General features: G+C 66.3%; 2 protein-coding genes across 4 annotated transcripts; both read left to right on the plus strand.

Moving 5' to 3' along the window:
* Positions 1 to 1499: 1499 nt before the first annotated feature.
* Positions 1500 to 11673, plus strand: FKBP1A (FKBP prolyl isomerase 1A). 2 transcript variants are annotated; one of them, XM_082326005.1, is made up of 5 exons: positions 1500 to 1613; positions 1750 to 1797; positions 8019 to 8131; positions 8890 to 9042; positions 10608 to 11673. In XM_082326005.1, the coding sequence occupies exons 1-4, from the start codon at positions 1577 to 1579 to the stop codon at positions 9016 to 9018; spliced, it is 327 nt and encodes a 108-aa protein (XP_082182131.1). In that variant the 5' UTR covers positions 1500 to 1576; the 3' UTR covers positions 9019 to 9042; positions 10608 to 11673. The 2 variants fall into 2 exon arrangements, with proteins under 2 accessions (XP_082182131.1, XP_082182130.1); XM_082326004.1 differs by having other exon boundaries at positions 10611 to 11673.
* A 3411-nt stretch (positions 11674 to 15084) lies between these two features.
* Positions 15085 to 17177, plus strand: SDCBP2 (syndecan binding protein 2; the record flags this gene model as incomplete). Of its 2 annotated transcripts, none has more annotated exons than XM_082325778.1 (8): positions 15085 to 15138; positions 15229 to 15304; positions 15573 to 15676; positions 15868 to 16029; positions 16376 to 16551; positions 16617 to 16788; positions 16926 to 17017; positions 17123 to 17177. In XM_082325778.1, the coding sequence occupies 8 exons, from the start codon at positions 15085 to 15087 to the stop codon at positions 17175 to 17177; spliced, it is 891 nt and encodes a 296-aa protein (XP_082181904.1). The 2 variants fall into 2 exon arrangements, with proteins under 2 accessions (XP_082181904.1, XP_082181903.1); XM_082325777.1 differs by having other exon boundaries at positions 15229 to 15291; positions 15545 to 15676.
* Between the last annotated feature and the right edge of the window lie 1747 nt (positions 17178 to 18924).

The following is an 18924-nucleotide window of genomic DNA, read 5'->3' on the forward strand; positions in this document are numbered from 1 at the left end:
TGCTTTCTCCAGAGTTTAGACGCTGGAATCTGACTGAGCCTCTCCTGGGTCTCACCCTGGGCAGCTGAGGGGGGCTCAAACCTGGCCGAGCTCCTCGCCCCTGTCGAAGCACGGGTTGTTGCAGTGGCCTTGCTTGCTGCTAAGATGAGCAGGTTACGCCAGCGAGTTAAAAACCAAAGCACCCCACGCAGGGCAAGAGCTGGGAGGAGGCTGCAGTGCCGGACGCGTGCAAGCGTGCCTGCGCCAGCGTGGCAAGGGCTCTGGCGTGGGCACGCATCGAGCAGTGTTTTCCCCTTTCAGATCCTTGTTTCTCGCTGGCCCTTGTAGGGAGAGCAGGCCCAGCCCTTCACCGCGATGGCGTTAATCGGGGGGATGAGAGCCTGCCCCTTGTTCTCCCCTGTTATTTTTCATATTGGCTCTGGGCCTCGCACATCTGCCCTGCTGACGGGTGTGTTTGCGGAAAGTCAGGGACCACAGGCACCATCTGTGTGTGGCAGCTTTGACATAAAATAATGCTATGGCACCAAGCAAGAAAAAAAACCCCCTTGGTATTTCAGTATTTAAAAGATGCACGCAAGGAATAGAAGCAATTAAAACTTGCTTCATCCCATTATCTGTTATTTTAAGAGTCTCCTCCTCTCGTGTCCCATTTTAATGCACTTGCTGAGAATACCGGCTTTTTATTACTCTCTTGGCTGTCCTTGGAACTTCGCTGTTCCCTTGCGGACACTCAAGTTCATCTCCTTGAAGTAAGGAAATAGGACGCTTTGAGGCAAAAATCCTGTGCCTGCAGCCGTTCTTTGTTTTCGACCAAAAAAGAAACTAGTTGCTGGTGTTCCCAGAAGAAAGTCCTTTTGTGTGGGACTGTTCAAACCTGTGTGTCTTTTGTTGAGCCTGGCCCAGTGACACGGGGAGCGGCGCTCACACAGATCCATGAAACGGCATCGCGTCTGCGCCCTGCCCGCTGTCAGTGCGTGCGACCGACGCTCTCAGTTTCGGTACAGCCTAGTTTTGGGAACGGTGGAAATAATTAAAAGTCTTGGCTGGGGCTGGGGCGTGCGGCCGGTGTGCGCTGGCCCCTCGGGGGTCCCGGGGAGCCCCGCTTCGGCAGCGCCGGGCCTGCGCCGGGCCGCGCACCCGGGGCTGGGCGGGCTGGCTGCGGCCAGGCCCCGCGCTTCTTGCGCCTAGAAACGGCGGAGAAACGGGCAAGGCCTGCGAGGACCCGAGCCCTGGGGGGAGGGTGGGTGCCCGGGCGATGGAGCCCGGCCCCGGCCGCGGCGACCGGGGGCGACTCGCCCGGCCCCGCCGCTCCCGCCCCGCGGGGGCCCCCGCGTTTCCCCGGCAACGGCGCGGTGCCAAGATGGCGGCCGGGGCCGGGCAGGAAGGAGGCTGGGGGGGGGGGGGGGAGCGGGGAAGATGGCGGCGGCCGGGGCCGGGGGCGGGGCCGGTCTAGGCGGCGGGCGGGCGGGCTCTATGGCGGCGCGGCGGCCGAGGCTGCGCACACGTGGCCCCTCCTCCCTCGGGCTGCGGGCGCTGCGGGTGCGCGAGCGGCACCGGCACCGGCACCGGCACCGGCATGGGCGTGCACGTGGAGACCATCGCCCCCGGCGACGGTGAGCAGCGGCCTGCCCTCCCCTCGCCCTCCCCTCCCCTCCCCGCCGGGCCGCTCCCGGGCCCGGTGCCGGTCCCGATCCCGGTTCCGGTCCCGGTGCGGGTCCCGGTGGGCTGACGGTGCGTGTCTCCCCGCAGGACGGACGTTCCCCAAACGCGGCCAGACCTGCGTGGTGCACTACACGGGTGAGTGCCGCCCGCCGCGGGGCCTGCGGGGGGGGGGGGGGGGGCTCGCCTCGGCCCGGCCCGGCCCGGCCCGGCGACCGGGGGGCGCGATGGGGGACCGGGGTCTGCCCCCCCCCCCCACCCCCGGGCCCCGGCAGCCTGCGGGGACCCCGCCTCGGCCCGGCCGCGGCGCTCCCCGGGGGAACCGGGCCGCCCCGTGGGGCCGGGGGGGGCAGGAGCGCTTTCCCGGGGCGGGGGTCCTGGCTGTGCCCGTGGGGAGCCCCCGGTGGTCCCCGTGGGAGCCGTCCCTCCCCCTGCCCCATCTCGGGGGGGGGGTGTCCCACTCGTGTCCAAGCCCTCTTTTTGGGGCGCACCGGGAAGCGGCCCCGGGGGTGGGCGGGGGGCTGGCAGCGGGGCCCGGGGGGGTCCCGGGGCAGCACACGCTGGGTGCTCCCACGGGACACCCGTGTCTCCCCGGCTGGCAGCGAGTCGCCCCCCCCCCCCCCCGAGCATCGGGGTTCGGTGTGTGGGAGCAGGGTCCCCGCTGCCCCGGCCCCTTCTCCCCCGTGGGGTGACAGCAGGGGTGCCCGTGGGGCAGACCCAGACCCACGGCCCACCCCGGGATGTCTTTAGGGCTGGACAGCGTGGGGCAGGGTCCCGCCAGGGCACCCCGGTGTGGGTAACGCAGGGTGCCCCGCTTGGGGTTCGGGCGTAGTGTGTCGACGAGGGGCTGCCCCGAGAGCCAGGGAGGGTCATGCTCTGCACGGTGTCCTCCAGCAGCCTCCTGCGAGCTCGGGGGGAAAGAAACCCACCGTGGGACCCCGAAAAATGCTTTGGGGGTCACCCCGGGGGTCTCTTCTCCCCCTCGGCCACCCTTCGAACAGCTCCGAGTCGTTGGGGTGGCCGCTGCGCTCCAGGGTAAAAACGAGTCGACCCATTTGTGGCTGTTTCTGCTAATAACCAATTCCCCTTCCCGCCCCAGCGCTTTCCGCCCTCCCCTCGCCCACGCTGGGGGGCCGAGGGTGCCCCTCTCTGCGGAGCGGGGCCCAGGCCGCCCTGCCTGCCTCGGCGGGCATCCAGCCCATCTGCGGCTCCTCCGTCTCCCCCATCCTTCCCGTCCCCTCGTCAGGAGGGAGAGGAAGCGGCTCGGTCTTCCCCGGCCGCCCCGTTTCCTCCACCGGTGGAAGAACAAAGGGAGGCTGGCAGGCAGTCAAGTGGCTCCCGGTGGGCCAGCCCTGCCGCTTGCCAGCCCTCCCGGCTCCCAGCGCCGTCTCTCCGCTCCCGCCGTGCTGCCGGAGCTCTGCCGCTTTTCCCAGCTCTGGCCCCCTGCCCCGGCAGAGCTGCTCGTGGGTCACCGGCTTCCCGTCCCCACGTCCCGGTGCTCCGGGCAAAGTGCTGCGTGGTGACTTGCTCCCGACGGGCCCTCCCCAGCAGCAGCGATCCGCTGTGCGTGGGAGCGGTTCTCTAATTTCCCTTTTTTGTTTGTTTGTTATTGTTGTCTCCTTTTGTCCTTTATCCCCCCAGTTCCCTCTGCAGGCAGCTTCTGCCCCCCCCCGCCTCAGCAGGCAGCAGAAATCAAACACCTTCGGGCCCTGACGCCGTTTTCGTTGCTGAACGCTGCCCGCGTCGGCAGCACGGCTCCCCGCAGCCTGCCCTGCCAGAGGCCAGAGCGGGGCTTGGCTCTCGGGAAACGTTAGAAACCTTTGATTCCCCGGCCCCGTTACGGTGCTGGCCGATCCTGGAGCAGCATCCGTCCCCGGCTGCCCTTTGCTCCCGCGCAGAAACCTGCCGGCGCTGGGGAGATCCAGCCTGTGGCGTGCAGCGACGGGCGTGCGGCGATCAGCTCTCCCCTGCGCTGGGTTATGGATGCGCAGTGATTCGGTTAAAAACCATTTTGGAAAAAAACCCGGTGACCCAAGGGTGAGGGAGCATGGGGAGCCGGCGCCGTTGGCCGTCCGGCGCCTGCCGCTGCTCCTGCTTGTGCCCAAACCCCTGCTGCCTGGGGCCTGGCCCCGCCAAGAGCGGCCATTTCATCCCAGGGGCGAGGGACAGACAGACAGACGGCCCCGGTGCGGGAGGGCAGCGCTGGGGTGGAGAGCGGAGCATCCCTGGGCCGCCTGCTTGGGAGACGCTGGTGCTTGCGCTGGGATTGCGGAGGTGGAGGCGCGTGGGGGGAGCTGGGGGAACTGGACCCTTTCCCCCTCCTTCGGTCCCGGGTCCCCGCTCTTTGCGGGAGGTCGCGCCCGCGGGGAGCAGGGGGAGCGCGGCTGGAGAGTTCGCGCGGCGGGGCGTCCGAAACGGCCTTTGATGTGAAATCGGCTACAAAGGGCTCTTAAAGAAACTAAATCAAGGATGAAGTACCCCAATGTGGTCGGGACTGCTCACAGCAACTGGTGTGGGGCGGGAGGGCTGTCTAGGAGGGAGTCAATGGGGAGGGGGGTGTGGGTTGGGGGCCAGCAGACCTGAGCCCCCCTGGGTCTGGCTGCCGGGGCGGGAGCCAGGGCAGAGCGGGATGCTGGGCTGGCGCGGCGGGGGCTCCCACGGTGCCCCAGAGCGCTGCCGGGGCTGGGTGTCGCGCTCCCCGGCAGCGGGCTGCGGGGTGAAGAGAGCTGGTGCAAGCTGCTGTCTGAGCGCACAGGGGCTGCGGAGAGCGTGGGGAGACCGCAGCCGCCCCGCCGCGCTTCTGGAGGGGAAACGGGGGCCCGTGGTCGTGCCGGGGAGTGCCGTGACAGGAGCGAGCCTGGGTCGGCTTGGCAAAACGGCTTTGCCTGAGCGGCAAAGCTCACCCAGCCTGTTGTGTCTGGGAGGGCGGTGGGCTCGGAGCAGAGGGATGCTTGAGAAAACTGTTTTTCCCTGGCAGGGTAGCGCAGAGGGGACACCGCCGTCCTTCCCCAGCACCCGCGCGGTGCCGCGCAGGCTGGGCGCAGCCTCGGCTGCCGGCTCTTCCTGTTGTCTGCGCGGCACCTGGCGCGGCCGCGCTCTCCCCGCTGCGTCTGGGTGCTGCCACGCTCACGCAGCAGCAGCAAACCCGCTGCGGTTGCGAGACGTTTCCTACCGAGGCGTGCGACGGCCGGGCAGGGGGGGTTGTGGGAGCTCAGCGCCTTCTCCTGAAGCGCCCCGTCCCTGCCTGCGCTGGGGGTCCTCTCTCCTGCCAGGCCGCGGCGAACGGTGGGCAGAGCCCCCTCCGCATCCAGCTGCGGGTGGCGAGGGGGGTGGGCTGGGTGATGGGAAGCGCTGGGGCAGGCAGCTCGGGCCCTGGGATCTAAAGCATCTGGCAGAGGCTGGAGGCAGGATTTAACCTCCTGTCCTGGTGCAGGGGGTCGGAGCATGCCGAGTATCCCAGAGCTTTCGGGAAGGGTTTCCCATCCTGCCCCTTCCTCCGGCTGGAGCAGAAGTGCCCCGCTGCTCCGATCTCTCCACGCAGGAGCCCCTGGGCAGCGGCCGTGCCGAGGATCGGCACCCCAGGCCGGAGGGGATGGAGGGGGCACAGGTGGGGCTCCGAATCCCCCAGCAAACCCCAAACCTGCAGGTTGAGCTCAGGGGCTGCCTCTGCCTGCCTGCTCCAGCGCCGCTCTCCGCCACCTCTGCCCGCCCAGGAGGGACCGGAGCCAAGTCGCACGTTGCAGCCGGCGTCTCCCGGCTGCCGCCTGCCAAGTGTGGCAGAGACCTGGCAGGGCCGTGCTGCCCGCCCGTCCGGAGCTGGGGCTGCTCTGCAGAGCCCCCCGCTCCGTCCCGTGACTGCTGCAGCCCCGGCCACAGGGCTCCGTGCTCTTCCTCGCAGCGGTTCTCCTGAGACCCCAAGGTGTCCGTATAGCCCAGCTGAGATCTTGGGGGGGGGGGGGGGTCACATCTTTCAGGGTGGGAGCTGGGGCAGGCGGGTCCCCAAAACCCACCTCCATGGGACTGGTGGTGGCCAGCCGGGAGCCCTGCTGGGGGCTGGCTGCTGCGCCTGGGGCTCTGCTGGGGCAGCGGCTTTTGCCAGAGGATGCTTTTCCTCTGCAATAGCTTCAAGACCCTGTTATCTCCTTGCGCAGGGATGGCAGGGATGAGGAAATGGTTGCTCATACTTGTCCAGGGCTGGAGAAATCTCCCGGGAGCCTCGCGGGCAGAGGAGGTGCCTGAGATGAGGATGCTGTCTCCGAAGCGTCGGAGCCTCTTTGTTTTCCCCGCTGGCGTGGTGGGGGGAGCGTGGCAGCCCCGTGCCGGGAGCAGGGACAAGCTCCCGTGTGCGACCTGCACCTTCCTGGGCCGGGGGCAGCCCGAGCGATCGATCCCCCTGGGCTGCTGCAACCAGCTTAGTCCATTAACCCTTCTCTCCTGCAGCCAGGGTGCTGCCAGCTCCGAAACGCTTCCCGAGGCAGGATCTGGACAGGTGAGCTCAGGGGTGGGCAGCGCTGTCCGCTCCTGCGCGAGGTCTGCAGCATCTCCTGTCCCACTGCCTGTGCCTGTGTGTTCCCCTGGCTGGGGCATTGAACGGGGCGCGCGCTGCAGGCGGCGGGTGCCCCGCCAGCGCCCCGCAGGTCCCTGTTCGCCGTGAGAAGCAGGGGGTTGTGCTGCACGGCCCCCCGGGGTTTTTCCTCTGCGGGTGCGCGGGTGGCAGGCACGAGCTGTCCCCTCCGTCCTTCTGCAGCCACCCCAGCTCGTTGCGATGCCTGAGGGCTCAGAGCTGAGCTCAGGGTCAGCTCGTGTCACAGCCAAGCGGCGCTGCCTGTGCCAGCCGGCATGGCCTGCCCCGTGTCCCTCCTGCCAGCGTCCCCGCCGGGCGGGAGGAAGGCCAGCGGACAGGAGCGGGGAGCGGTGCCAGATGGAGCTGGAAGCAGGTTCAGCAACAAGAAGTTTATCCTGGAAGGAGGAAAGGAGAAAACTCCAGATTTACTATTCTGAAGTCCAGGGCTGTGGCCTGACCGGCTGAGCTGGTGCTGATGCTCAGAGCCCTGGAGGGGGGAATTTTCCTTTCTCTGTAATTAAAAGCTTAATTCCACTCCCTGACTGAAACGTGGGGCTGCTGGCCCCCGTCCCCTGCAGCCCAGAGGTTTTGGTGCTTGTTGCCCCTGCAAAGGTGATGTATTTTTTCCTATGTGCCTCCCATCACCAGGACTGCCCCTGTCTGCGTGCCGCTCGCTCTGGCTGCCGTCACGGCGTGAACCGGGGCTGAAATGCCCTGACTCATCTTTTGCACAGATGCATTTTCTCTTGCCCGTGGGCAGTGCCCGGGTGAAGGGAAATCACTCTGCCCCATGCGTTGCTGGACAAGTTTGGTTTTGCAAAACTATAGAGCTGTTTCCAGCCAAGAAAAAAGGGTTTTGGGGCAGTGAAGAAGTGAGGAGCATTTGCAGGAGGGTTTGTTATTGCTTGTATCGCATGGGGTGCTGGCTCTGTTAATATGGAGCTGGAGCTGCCTTATAGGAGCAGCAACTCCGCCAGCCGGCGGAGTTGCTGCTCCTATAAGGCAGCTCCAGCTCCGAGATTCCCCAAGAAGGTCAGGCAGGGAGCAAGGGAGTGGAGGAAATTCCTCCTTTGCTCATGTTCGGGAGTTATATTTAGCCCTGGGGATATCAGCCTGGCTCAGCCCTCGCCGTGCAGCATGTGCCGGGGGAACGAGGGCTGCCCTGGGCACATGTGTCCGGTGCTTGGTGCCGCCTCTCTGTCGTCGTTCCTGGGTGCAGGAATGATTTGGCTGAAGATCAGCGGGATGCAGCTGGGCACGGGGAGGGCTGGAGGCTGGCAGCAGCCGAGATGGCGTGCCGGAGCCCTGACTCTGTTTTGGGTGCCCAAGGATGGAAGCCTGCCCGTGGCAAGGAGCGGGAGGTGTGTTTGCTGGTGGGATGGGAAGCGCCGTGCCTGATCCTGCTGCCTGCTAAATGGCTGGCAGCGGTGCTGCGAGGTGGGGAAGGTTTCCCACCCCTCCATCTACTCCCCTCGTCTGTCCTCGGTCCCAGCACAGAGGACTGCTGCTCTCTGGGTCGAAGCAGCCAGGAGCAGGAACAATCCTGCCCTGCCCCAGGGCTGCTCCTGCCAGGCTGGATGATGCCCTGGGGGGGTTTTCCCCCTCCGGGCTGCCCCATGCAGGTGTTTCCCCAGGGGAAAGAAGGCTGAGCTGGGAAACATCTTTGACTCAGGGCCGTGTGAGCTCTCCCAGGGGTGACTGTCACCCGCTCAGGCTGCCAGGTCACAGCCTGTTTCACGCAGGCACGTGTGGCTCTGTCCCTGTGTCACCATCGTCTCCCTCCCTCTCTCCCCAGGTATGCTGGAGGATGGGAAGAAGTTTGATTCCTCCCGCGACAGGAACAAGCCGTTCAAGTTCGTGATGGGCAAGCAGGAGGTGATCCGCGGCTGGGAGGAAGGAGTCGCTCAGGTGCCCGGTGCTTCTCCGCCTCGCGGTCTCCCATGCAGGGCTGCGCAGAGCCGTGCGCCTGGGGAGCTGCAGCGTGGGCAGAAATCACTGTGTGCAGCTCGTTCTCTATTTCTTTTTTTTTTTTTTTATTTTATTTTATTCCCCTGTGTTTTCCACCCCTCCGCCCCCTCGGCGCTGGGAGGCGTGGGTGTGAATATCACCTTCTGCATTGCCACCTGCCAGATGGCAGGAGCGGAGCCAGGGCCGGGCCCCGGGAACACCTACGGCACGTCGGTGACTCAGCGCTGACATTTCTCTACTGAGTCAGCTCTGAACGAACGCGGCGGGGAGCGCTCGGGCCTCCCGCTCCGAGCGGAGACGGCTCCCGGGCTGCGAGGCCCACGCGGAGGGAGGGCTGGTGGGCACGGCACGGCTTCGGCTCCCTGTGCCGCTGGGGACGCAGCACGAGGGTGCCGGTGCCTGTAGGGAATGGCCTGGCACTCCCTGCCTGTCCTGGAAAACACTTGTATGAAGGGTATCTCGAGCCCCGCTCCTTTTCCAGCCCGTGCTGCCTGCCTTTCCCTTCTGATGTTCTTCCCATTCCTCTTCTGTCCCCTCCAGTTTGTCCAGCCGGGGCCCTTGCTCTTGCCCAGTGTAGGGAAAGGAATGGGGACAGGTCTGTGTCCCCCCTGGGGACAGGTCTATGCCCCTCTTGCTGTCACTTGCCCGGTGATTGTGCCCATCTCCTGACATCGCTGTGTTCCTTCCCCTGCCCCCAGATGAGCGTTGGTCAGCGGGCAAAGATGACCATCTCCCCAGATTACGCCTACGGCTCCACTGGCCACCCAGGGATCATCCCACCGAACGCCACTCTAATTTTTGACGTGGAGCTCATGAAATTGGAATGACCTACCCCAGCACCCTGTCCTCGGGTAAGGAGGGGCAGCTGCCCGCAGGGACCGCTGTGGCTTGGGGGCCCCCATCTTCTGTCTCAGGCTTGTGTGGGGAGGGGGGATGGAGGCTATGGCCGTGGGGGCTATGAGAAGGAGGGGGCAGGTTTCTGGCTGTGGGTAAAGTTGCTCCCAGGAGGCTGGGTGAGCTGGGGATCACCACGGTGGTGCGCGGAAAGCTCCCAGCCGGGCAGAGCGGGTTCATGCCGTGGAGGGGTTGTGGTCCTGGCTGACCATGCCTTGGGTTCCTCGTGTTGTGTCGCTGCACCGCGGGGCTCAGCTGCCTGCTCCCCCTCCTGCCTCTCTTGCTGCTGGTGCACGGGCCCAGCAGTGCAGGCAGGACGGGGCTGCGCTCTGGGGCGTGTGGGTCCCGCGGTGCAGGCAGGACAGGGGTGTGTGGGTCCCACGGTGCAGGCAGGACAGGGGTGTGTGGGTCCCACGGTGCAGGCAGGACAGGGGTGTGTGGGTCCCGCGGTGCAGGCAGGACAGGGCTGTGTGGGTCCCACAGTGCAGGCAGGACGGGGTGTGTGTGGGTCCCGCGGTGCAGGCAGGACAGGGCTGTGTGGGTCCCACAGTGCAGGCAGGACGGGGTGTGTGTGGGTCCCGTGGTGCAGGCAGGACAGGGCTGTGTGGGTCCCACAGTGCAGGCAGGATGGGGCTGTGTGGGTCCCACGGTGCAGGCAGGACAGGGCTGTGTGGGTCCCACAGTGCAGGCAGGATGGGGTGTGTGTGGGTCCCGTGGTGCAGGCAGGACGGGGCTGTGCTCTGGGGCACGTGGGTCCTGCGGTGCAGGCAGGACGGGGGGTGTGTAGGTCCCGCGGTGCAGGCAGGACAGGGGTGCGTGGGTCCCGCGGTGCAGGCAGGACAGGGGTGCGTGGGTCCCGCGGTGCAGGCAGGACGGGGGGTGTGTGGGTCCCGCGGTGCAGGCAGGACGGGGGGGTGTGTGGGTCCCGCGGTGCAGGCAGGACGGGGGGTGTGTGGGTCCCGCGGTGCAGGCAGGACGGGGGGTGTGTGGGTCCTGCGGTGCAGGCAGGATGGGGTGTGTGTGGGTCCCGCGGTGCAGGCAGGACGGGGCTGTGCTCTGGGGTGCGTGGGTCCCGCGGTGCAGGCAGGACGGGGTGTGTGTGGGTCCCGCGGCGCAGGCAGGACAGGGGTGCGTGGGTCCCGCGGTGCAGGCAGGATGGGGTGTGTGTGGGTCCCGTGGTGCAGGCAGGATGGGGTGTGTGTGGGTCCCGCAGTGCAGGCAGGACAGGGGTGTGTGGGTCCCGCGGTGCAGGCAGGACGGGGCTGTGCTCTGGGGTGCGTGGGTCCCGCGGTGCAGGCAGGACGGGGCTGTGCTCTGGTGTGCGTGGGTCCCGCGGTGCAGGCAGGATGGGGCTGTGCTCCCCCCGCGTATTCAGGGCTTGATTTCTACTTTGAGCAACCGGCGCGGTTTGCAGTGCGATGGCCACGGCCGTTTCATGAGCATGCTCCCTCCTCTGCCGGGTTTCCTCCGCAGGCAGCGGGCGGGCGGGCGGCCTTGTCACGCTGCCTCTCCTCTCTCCCAGCAGGTTTGGCACATGGAGGAATCCGGAATCTCAGCTTCAAGAAGAGTGCACATGACTTTGTATGGAGCTTTTCCTGATAGTCCACTACACTCATTGTATAACCTTACACCTTGATTGAATGCCTTTGGTCACTAAGCTTTGCGTCTGACTCTTCCTCCTTGTATCGTGTTTTTATGTCTTTTTAAACTATACGCCGTAAACCTCAACTCTTTTTGGGTCAAGTTCTTAATCTTATTTTTGTTCCAGGTGTAGACTACGTTTTACCAGTAGCACGCAGATGGGCTGACCTTAGATAGGAGTCATTTGAACAAAAGGAAACCTGTTAGTTACTCGTTTTGGTGCAGATCTCTACGGTGTTTTCAAACCAGAAATTGCTGCTGCTGCAAAAGCCATAGCAGAGTGAGGCTGTCGAGGCTGAATGGATGCGGAGAGCAAAGTAGCGCTAGGATTGTGTGTAGGTACCCTGCCTGGAACCGGGGCGGCGAGGCAGCGGCGTGTCCTTTCCCTGCTCCCCGGGGCTGCGGGCACCGTGGGTTTGCTCCCGGGAAGGGGGGGCTGCTCGGCCCCTGCTTCGCTCTGCCATCTCACGGTGGACCTTCCTTCCCCCCCCAGCCCGCTTTTGGATTTAGGGAGCTGGGTTTCCATCAGAGCTCCACCACACCCTGAAAATTCAGTAGCTTACATTGAGCTTTCTTTAAAGAAAAAGGAAAACAGCAGGCAAACGTAAGGTGCTGTCCACAGGGGGGTGGCGGGGCCGGTGGGGAGTCAGCTCAAAGAAAACACCCCCGTCCCCGCTCTGCCCCCCTGGGAAGGAGGCATCAGACCCCGGCTGTCCCCGGTCTGAGCGCACCTGACCGTTCTCTCCTGACACCTGATGCTGGTCATCGCCGCTTCTCTGGTCTCATAGGATGCATAGCTTCCCCCGCTGCTGTCCTATCTGCCCCCTCCCTCCGCCCTGCCTAGTGATTTGGTAAGAGAAATTGCCGCCGTTCACTTCCTTCTCCACCGCATAAAGGTATCAAGTTTTATTATTGCAATAAAAACGCTTTATGCTGGCTTTTCTCAACCCTGTGTCTTGGAGGTTTTTCCCTCACCTGTCTGTTGCTCAGCACAGCGGGTGCCGTGCCGGGCTTGCGGGGTGCTGTGGGTGCCGTGCCGGGCTCACCGGGTGCTGTGGGTGCCATGCTGGGCACGGGCTGCTGTGGGTGCCGTGCCGTGCTCACAAGGTGCTGTGGGTGCCGTGCCAGGCTCATGGGCTGCTGTGGGTGCCGTGCTGGGCTCACAGGGTGCTGTGGGTGCCATGCCAGGGTGCCGTGCCGGGCTGGCAGGGTGCTGTGGGTGCCGTGCCAGGGTGCCATGCTGGGCACAGGCTGCTGTGGGTGCCGTGCCGGGCTCACGGGCTGCTGTGGGTGCCATGCCAGCGTGCCGTGCCAGGCTGGCAGGGTGCTGTGGCAGCAGGAAGGGCCGGCCTCTGGCTGTGCTGCCTTGCTTTGGGGTGAGGCTCGGGTGCTTGGCCTTGGCCCTGGGAGCGCAGAGGGACGCCTGGGGCTCGCTGGGCTCTGTGGGAAGGTGACGGTGGCCTACTGGAATTTGCATAATTAATTGCCTTACCATAACCCGTTAAGCGTTGCCCTCACAGCATCTCACCGTTGTGCCTGCGGCTCAGTCTGGACTGGGAGCACGACGGGCACGCAGGTGTGTGCTCCCGGGGTCCTGCCAGCTCTGGGGCATGTCGATACCTCTCTGTATTTATTTTGGTCCTCTTCGGAGGCTGGACACGGCACATCCAGCAGCCGGTATTTGCAGGCCAGATCACCGTGGACCTGAAAAGCCTCTTTGGGTTTTTTTCGGTGCCTTTCTTAGTGATCCCCCACCGCGCCGGCGGGGCTCCCTGAGCCCCTGCTTCTGGTCTTTGCTGCTGCAGCTTGGACGTTGGACGGTGTAGGTGCTGCTCGGGCACCGCTCTGAGCCGGCACCGCTGTGTGCCAGCGCCGGACTCCTCTGCAATCGGCCTTTGCTCCGTTTGCCGCGATCAATAACGTGGCTGTGATCGATAACATGTCGAGTCCCGGCTCCTGAGCGGGTTTGTTGGGAGCAAAGTTTGCATTTAATGGGGGGTCTGGGGAGGCTGGGGAAGGCGCTGAAGGGAGCAGCAGCCGTGGGGCTCCGGGCTGGGTGCCCCAGCACCCCGTTTGGGAACACAGGGTTGTGCGGGGTCGGGGCCACGCTGTGCAGATAGGAGCACTGCCCTTAATTGCTACTCAATTAAGCAGAGCGGGGAGCTGCTCCCAGCATCACTCTCTGCCCTTTGCTGCAACCGCTTCTAGGCGGAAACTCGAGGCGAGCTTGGGTTTCTCTTCCTGCAAAGCTTTTTGCTTTAATTATTAACCGGTGCCAGGCAGTGCCGTGGCTTCTGGCTGGAGCCAAGTCCGGGCCGGTGGGAGGGTGCGGGGAGCGCGGTGCCCCTGGGGCCAGCGGCTGCCCCCCGCCCTGGGCACGCAGACCCCCCCTGCGGCTCCCGCAGCACCCACACGTGCAGACGGGGTGCGGGTCCTTCCAGCTGCGGTTCGGCGGGGATGAGGGTTTCGGGGCAGGCACAGCCCCCCTGGGAACCATCCTTCTCTGGCTGCTGTAGGACGTCTCCTCCTGCCCCGGCTCCTGGCCGTGTTTATTAGCAGGGGAGCTGCTCTCGTCCCGGGCTGGCCGAGGCAGCCGGGCACCGTCGGGCTAAAAATAACACCAGTAAATAAAACGCTTCCTCCTGGCCTGGCAGGCAGGAGCGGAGGCGCAGGGAGCTGGGACGTGCCCGGCTGCTGCTCCGCGGCGGGGCTGGCCCGGTGCCGGCGAGGTCCTGGGCTGGTGCCACCGGCTCCGGGCCCAGCTGGGTGCCAGCAGGACCCCGCTGCCCGGCTGCTGGGGACACGGTGGCCCATGGCATCCCCGGTGCTGGCAGCGGGACGGCACAGGTGGGTGCTGGAAGGCTGGATCCCTGGGTGACGCGGTGATGTCCCATGGCAGCGGGACGCCCGGGTCCGCCCCGTGCCCTGACTCAGGCGAACTCTGCGCTCGCTCAGGTTTTCCACCTGCGGCGCGGGACTCCCACGGGGCCGTCACGCCTGGCGCGTGCCCCGGGGCCACCGGTGACGGTGGGAAGGGTGCGGGACGTGGTGTCCCGGTCACGGCTGCGTCAGCCCCACGCGCCTGGGCAGCGAGGCGTCAGCAGGAGCCGGCCGCCCACGCGGGGCTGCTCACGGCAGGGCACCCCGCTTCACCCCCCGGCAGCACCCTCGGTCCCCGATCTGGGATACCGGTGGCCCAGGCTGGGGCACAAGGGCTGTGGTGGGGCCAAGCTGTGTGCTGGTGCCGGTGCCGGTGGTGGCACCTGGGGGTGGCGATGCAGTGGGAGGGGGGTGGCCACCGTGGTGGCTGGGGGGGAGCACAGCCCCATCCCTGCTCCCCCAGGATGCCCGAACCTACAGAAAGCCACCCCAATCCCTGTCCCCATCCCCATCCCTGCAGTGCCAGGGCCCTGTGCAGCTTTGGCTTCACCTTCCTCTTCCTCACCTGTGCCCTACCTGCGGGGGTGGCAGTCAGCTGAGGCTGCCTGGCCCCTCCCTGGGCAGGGCACGGCTATAAACGCCCGGGCCGGGCAGAGGGCTCGCAGGAGCCGGGAGCTGTTGGCAGGTGAGTCCGGGGGAGCTGGGGGTCTCACCCAGCCAGGGATGCCGCTGCCGGGCGGGGGGATGCTGCGGTCCCCGGGCTGCGCGCAGGACCCTGCCCGCTTCCCACGGGGCTTGGAGCTGGGTCTGGATTTGGCCCCTATGCGCTGAGGTTCGGGTGGTGCGTTTTGGGGTACAGGGTGCTGCAGGGCAGGGTGGCACGGCTGCGCCATGGGCACAACGCGGGGTGCATTGGGGGACTGATGGGGTTTAAAGGCAGTGAGGAGCGATCAGACGGGCTCTTCCCATGGGACATCCCACTCCCATAGAATCACAGAGTGCTGTGGGATGGAAGGGACCTTTAAAGGCCACCCAGTCCATCCCTCTGCCATGGGCAGGGACATCTACAACCGGATCAGCTTGCTCAGAGCCCCATCCAGCCTGGCCTTGGATGTTTCCAGGGATGGGGCAGCTCCCACCTCTCTGGGCAACCCGTGCCAGCGTTTCTCCCCTGGCTGGGCGATGCTGGAATGGCCCCACCGGGAGGGCGGGCGGGCGCGGGGAGCAGGACCTGCCACCAGCCAAGCAATGCCTGGGGTGCCCGTGCCCGGCACGCAGCCGTCCCTGTCCCAGCTGCCGGGAAGTGGCGGAGGCGGTGGCCCCGGTGACACAGCCCTGAGTCACGCCGGAGGCCCGGGGTGACAGCCCATCTCCGGCACACGGAGCCAGGCATGCGAGCCAGGAGGGATGCTCGGGGAGAGGCGCCCCGTCCCTGAACCGCCCTGTCCCCGTCCCCAGGCACGGCCGCAGCAGCAGCGATGGCAACGCTCTACCCCTCCCTGGAGGACATGAAGGGCCACCAGATCTTGCAGGTCAGTGCCAGCGCAGCAGCGTTACGGGGGGGTGAGCAGACCCCAATGGGTCCCTGTGGGGTCCCTCGAGCAAACCCCGTCCCTTGGCAGGCGCAGGCAGCTGCCGGGGTGAGGACCCCCGCCACGACGGTGGTCACGGAGAAGCCGAAGCTCGTCTCGGGCACCGGTAACGCAGGTTGCGATCAGCTCTCCCTGTGGAGGGGGTGTCTGGGGACAGGGGAGCGATGCTCACTGTGGTGAGGGGCTCAGCTGAGACCCCCCAGCTCGGTGCCTGGGTAGGGGATGGGATTGAGGGGTTTCTTTCCCCTGGCCCCATCCCCTGCCGTGTCCTTTGTGCCGGTTGCTGGCCCATGGTCCCCAGGGGCTCCCAGGGGGAGGCAATGGCCGTGAGTGGGGGACCCTGGAGCTGAGGCCGCCCTCGGTGTGTCCCGCAGCGCCGCCCATGCTGTACCCCAACCTGGCTGAGCTGGAGAACTACATGGGGCTCGCGCTCTCCAGCGAAGAGATCCAGAAGAACCTGCTCCCGGAAGGCAGCACCGTAGGTGTCTGGGCTGGCGGCTCTCGCCTGCCCTGCGCAGGACTCGCCCTGTGCCGCAGCATCGCTGCCGGGGATGGGGTCCCTCCGGGGCCGCATCCTGCCCGGGGAAGGGATGCAGCATCCCCCCGAGGGCTGATGTGCACAGGGCCCCATGGCCGCAGTGGCCCCGCTGACCCCCGGCTCCACCGCAGGCGCTGACGCCCGCCGGGCCGGCCCCGGGCCAGCTGGTCGCCCCCCTGAGCGGGAACAACGCGGGGCTGCGCCGGGCAGAGATCAAGCCGGGTGTGCGGGAGATCCACCTCTGCAAGGACGAGCGGGGCAAGACGGGGCTGCAGCTGAAAAACGTTGATCAGGTGAGGAGGCTGGGTTGGCACGGGGCCGTGCACGGCACGGTGCGGCATGGCATGGCACGGCACGGCGTGGGTCACCGTGGCGTGGCAGGGCACGGTGCAGCATGCCATGACGTTGCATGGCAGGGCAGGGCACAGCGTGGCACAAGTATGACAGTAACGCACAGGGTGATAGGGCACGGTGCAGCATGGCATGGCAACGCGTGGCATTAAATGGCACGGCATGCCACGGTGCAGCACAGCAGGGTGCAGCATGCCATGGTGCAGCATGGCGCAGCGTGCCATGGTATAGCATGGCGCACGGCACGGCTGCCCGGTCCCCGTGCCATTGCTCCCCCCGCATCCCCAGGGCATCTTCGTGCAGCTGGTGAAGGCCAACTCGCCGGCGGCGCTGGTGGGGCTGCGCTTTGGTGACCAGATCCTGCAGATCGACGGCAAGAACTGCACAGGCTGGAGCAGCGACAAGGCGCAGCGGGTGCTGAAGAAGGCGTCCCCGGAGAAAATCGTCATGGTGGTGCGGGACAGGTGAGCAGGCGGGAGGGCAGGCGATGCCGGCGGCGGGGCTGGTGCTGACCGCGCTCTCCCCGTAGGCCTTTCCAGCGCACCGTCACCGTGCACAAGGACAGCACCGGCCACGTCGGCGTCGTGGTCAAGAAGGGGAAAATTGTGTCGCTGGCCAAGGACAGCTCTGCTGCCCGCAACGGCCTCCTCACCCACCACTACATCTGCGAGGTGAACGGCCAGAACGTCATCGGCATGAAGGTAGGGGCTGTGCACAACCGGCGGTGCAAAACGCGCCCGAGGGTGCCCAGGATCCGGCTGGGGGATCCGTACGGATCTGCCACGGGACGGAGGGCAGAGCTGGGCACCCCAGGGGACCCACCCGCTCTCTCCTGCAGGACAAGCAGCTCACGGAGGTGCTGGCAGGGGCCGGGAACGTGGTCACGCTGACCATCATCCCCGCTGTGATCTACGAGCACATGGTCAAACGGTGAGGCTGCGGGGCCGCAGCGCCCACCCCCACCCTGCTGCGGCCCCACGGGGTCCCCACGGGGCCCCCGGGCTCCCCCCGCTGAGCACCCGTCCCTGTGCCCAGGCTCTCGGCGGGGCTGGTGAAGTCGGCCATGGACCACTCCATCCCTGACCTCTGACGCGACCGCCGCCATCCCGGGGGGCGGACGCCGGCGCGGGCAGCCCCCGCGGCCAAGCCTGCGCACGCTCCTGGAAGCCTGGAGGGGCCACTGAAGGCCCCGCCGCAGCGTCCCCAAAAGAAGCAGTTTTAGCACAAAACCCCCGTCCCTCTGGAGGCTGGTGGCTGTAGGGGGGCACGGGGGGACCGCCAGCCTGCGATGGCCCCCACGTCCCCCCGGCCCTCTCCTCCCTCTCCTCCGCATGGATGGGGCGCGTCCCTCCCCCCGTGCCGGGGTCCCCGCGTCCCTGCTCGGGCCAGCGCCCCGCGGGCAGATGCCAAAGGCCGGCTCCAGCCAAAGCAGACACAGACCCAGCGACGTTTATTATCCACCACAGACAGCGAGTACAGGACAGGGGAAACAAGAAAAGGGGGGTTACAGCTTTTTCAGTTCTGTATTTAAAAAATATATTATATAGATTTGTCTTTCAAATATAATCGTTACATTTATTTCTTGGCAAAGCTTTGGATAGTCTAACAGACGTGTACACAGATCCACAAATACATTGCACAAGAGGTGTATATCCTAGCTCCGCTTACATCGGCCGCCCCGGCTGCCTCGCTGCCGTTCCTCCCCACATACTTCACCCGGCACCGGTGCTGTGCCGGCGGCTGCCGCTGCCTCCGCCGCCCCCAGCGCGGGCAGAGCTGCTGCCCCATGCCCCAGCCGCCGGCCAGGGGATGCGGGGAAGCGCCGGGGATGCGGGATGCGGTGTGTGCCCGCGCAGGGACCGGTGGATGCCGGCGCGTGGAGCATCGCCGGCTCCCAGGGCGCCCGGCCGGCGGCACCCATGGGTGGCGGAGCAGGGTGGCGGGGGGAAACACCGTTAGTTCAAGTCACGAAGAAGCCACAGACATTCGTGGGGCGGGAGCGCCGCGTGCCCGGGGGAGCCCCGAGTCTCGCGCCTCGCCAGCCCTGCTGAGCAATCCTTGCTGTCTTTACTTTTCAAAAAAAAAAAAAAACCCCAAAAAAGGCATTTTTCTGGAGGTCACCAGCAAAGTGGGGATTCGGCTGGGCCGGGGTGGGCAAAGGCGCTCGGCTCTGCCTGCATGGCTCTGCCTGCATGGCCCTGCCCGCACTGCCTCGCTGCCTCCCGGCAAAGGCATCCACAGGGCAGGATCGCCGGCATCGCCGCTGCCGAAACCCCGAGAGCCCGTGGTCCCGCTCCACGGCAGCCAGAGCCAGGGCTGGGGGTTTCTCCGCTCCGCTCGGCCCCCCAACACCAGGGCTTCAGTCTGTACAAAAAAAAAAAAGTTAATATAGTGCAAAGCAAAGGGAGGGAGGGACCGAGGCTCCCCCGGGGCCGCTCGGCCTCGCTCGGTGGTGCGGGAGCCACAACCCGGTTCCATCCCGGTGCGGGGAGCGGCTTGAAGAGCGGCTGAGCAGGGCCCGGCCAGGGCACCGTCCCGCCGGAGGGAGGAGGACGGACACCGAAGCGGATCAGCAGGCTGGGGCGAAGGCGCACTGTGCGCTCCCACCACCTCCCAGACTGGTCCAGAGCTGGTCCCTGCGTCTGGGCGCGTTCTCGCCGTCCTCCCGCCCGCAGCCAGGCTTTGCTGTCACGGTGCAACCTGCACCTGGAGCAAGAAACACAGCCGGGGGTCCCGCTGCGGCCCCCCTGGCTCTCCCCGCTGCCGAGCGGCTCCCCGCCGTCGCCCACCCGCGGCAGGGCTGGCTGCGGGGCAGGGCACAGACAACCGACAAGCGA

The sequence above is a fragment of the Platalea leucorodia genome, assembly GCF_965183815.1.
Source record: "Platalea leucorodia genome assembly, chromosome: 13".
NCBI classification, from domain to species: Eukaryota; Metazoa; Chordata; class Aves; order Pelecaniformes; family Threskiornithidae; genus Platalea; species Platalea leucorodia.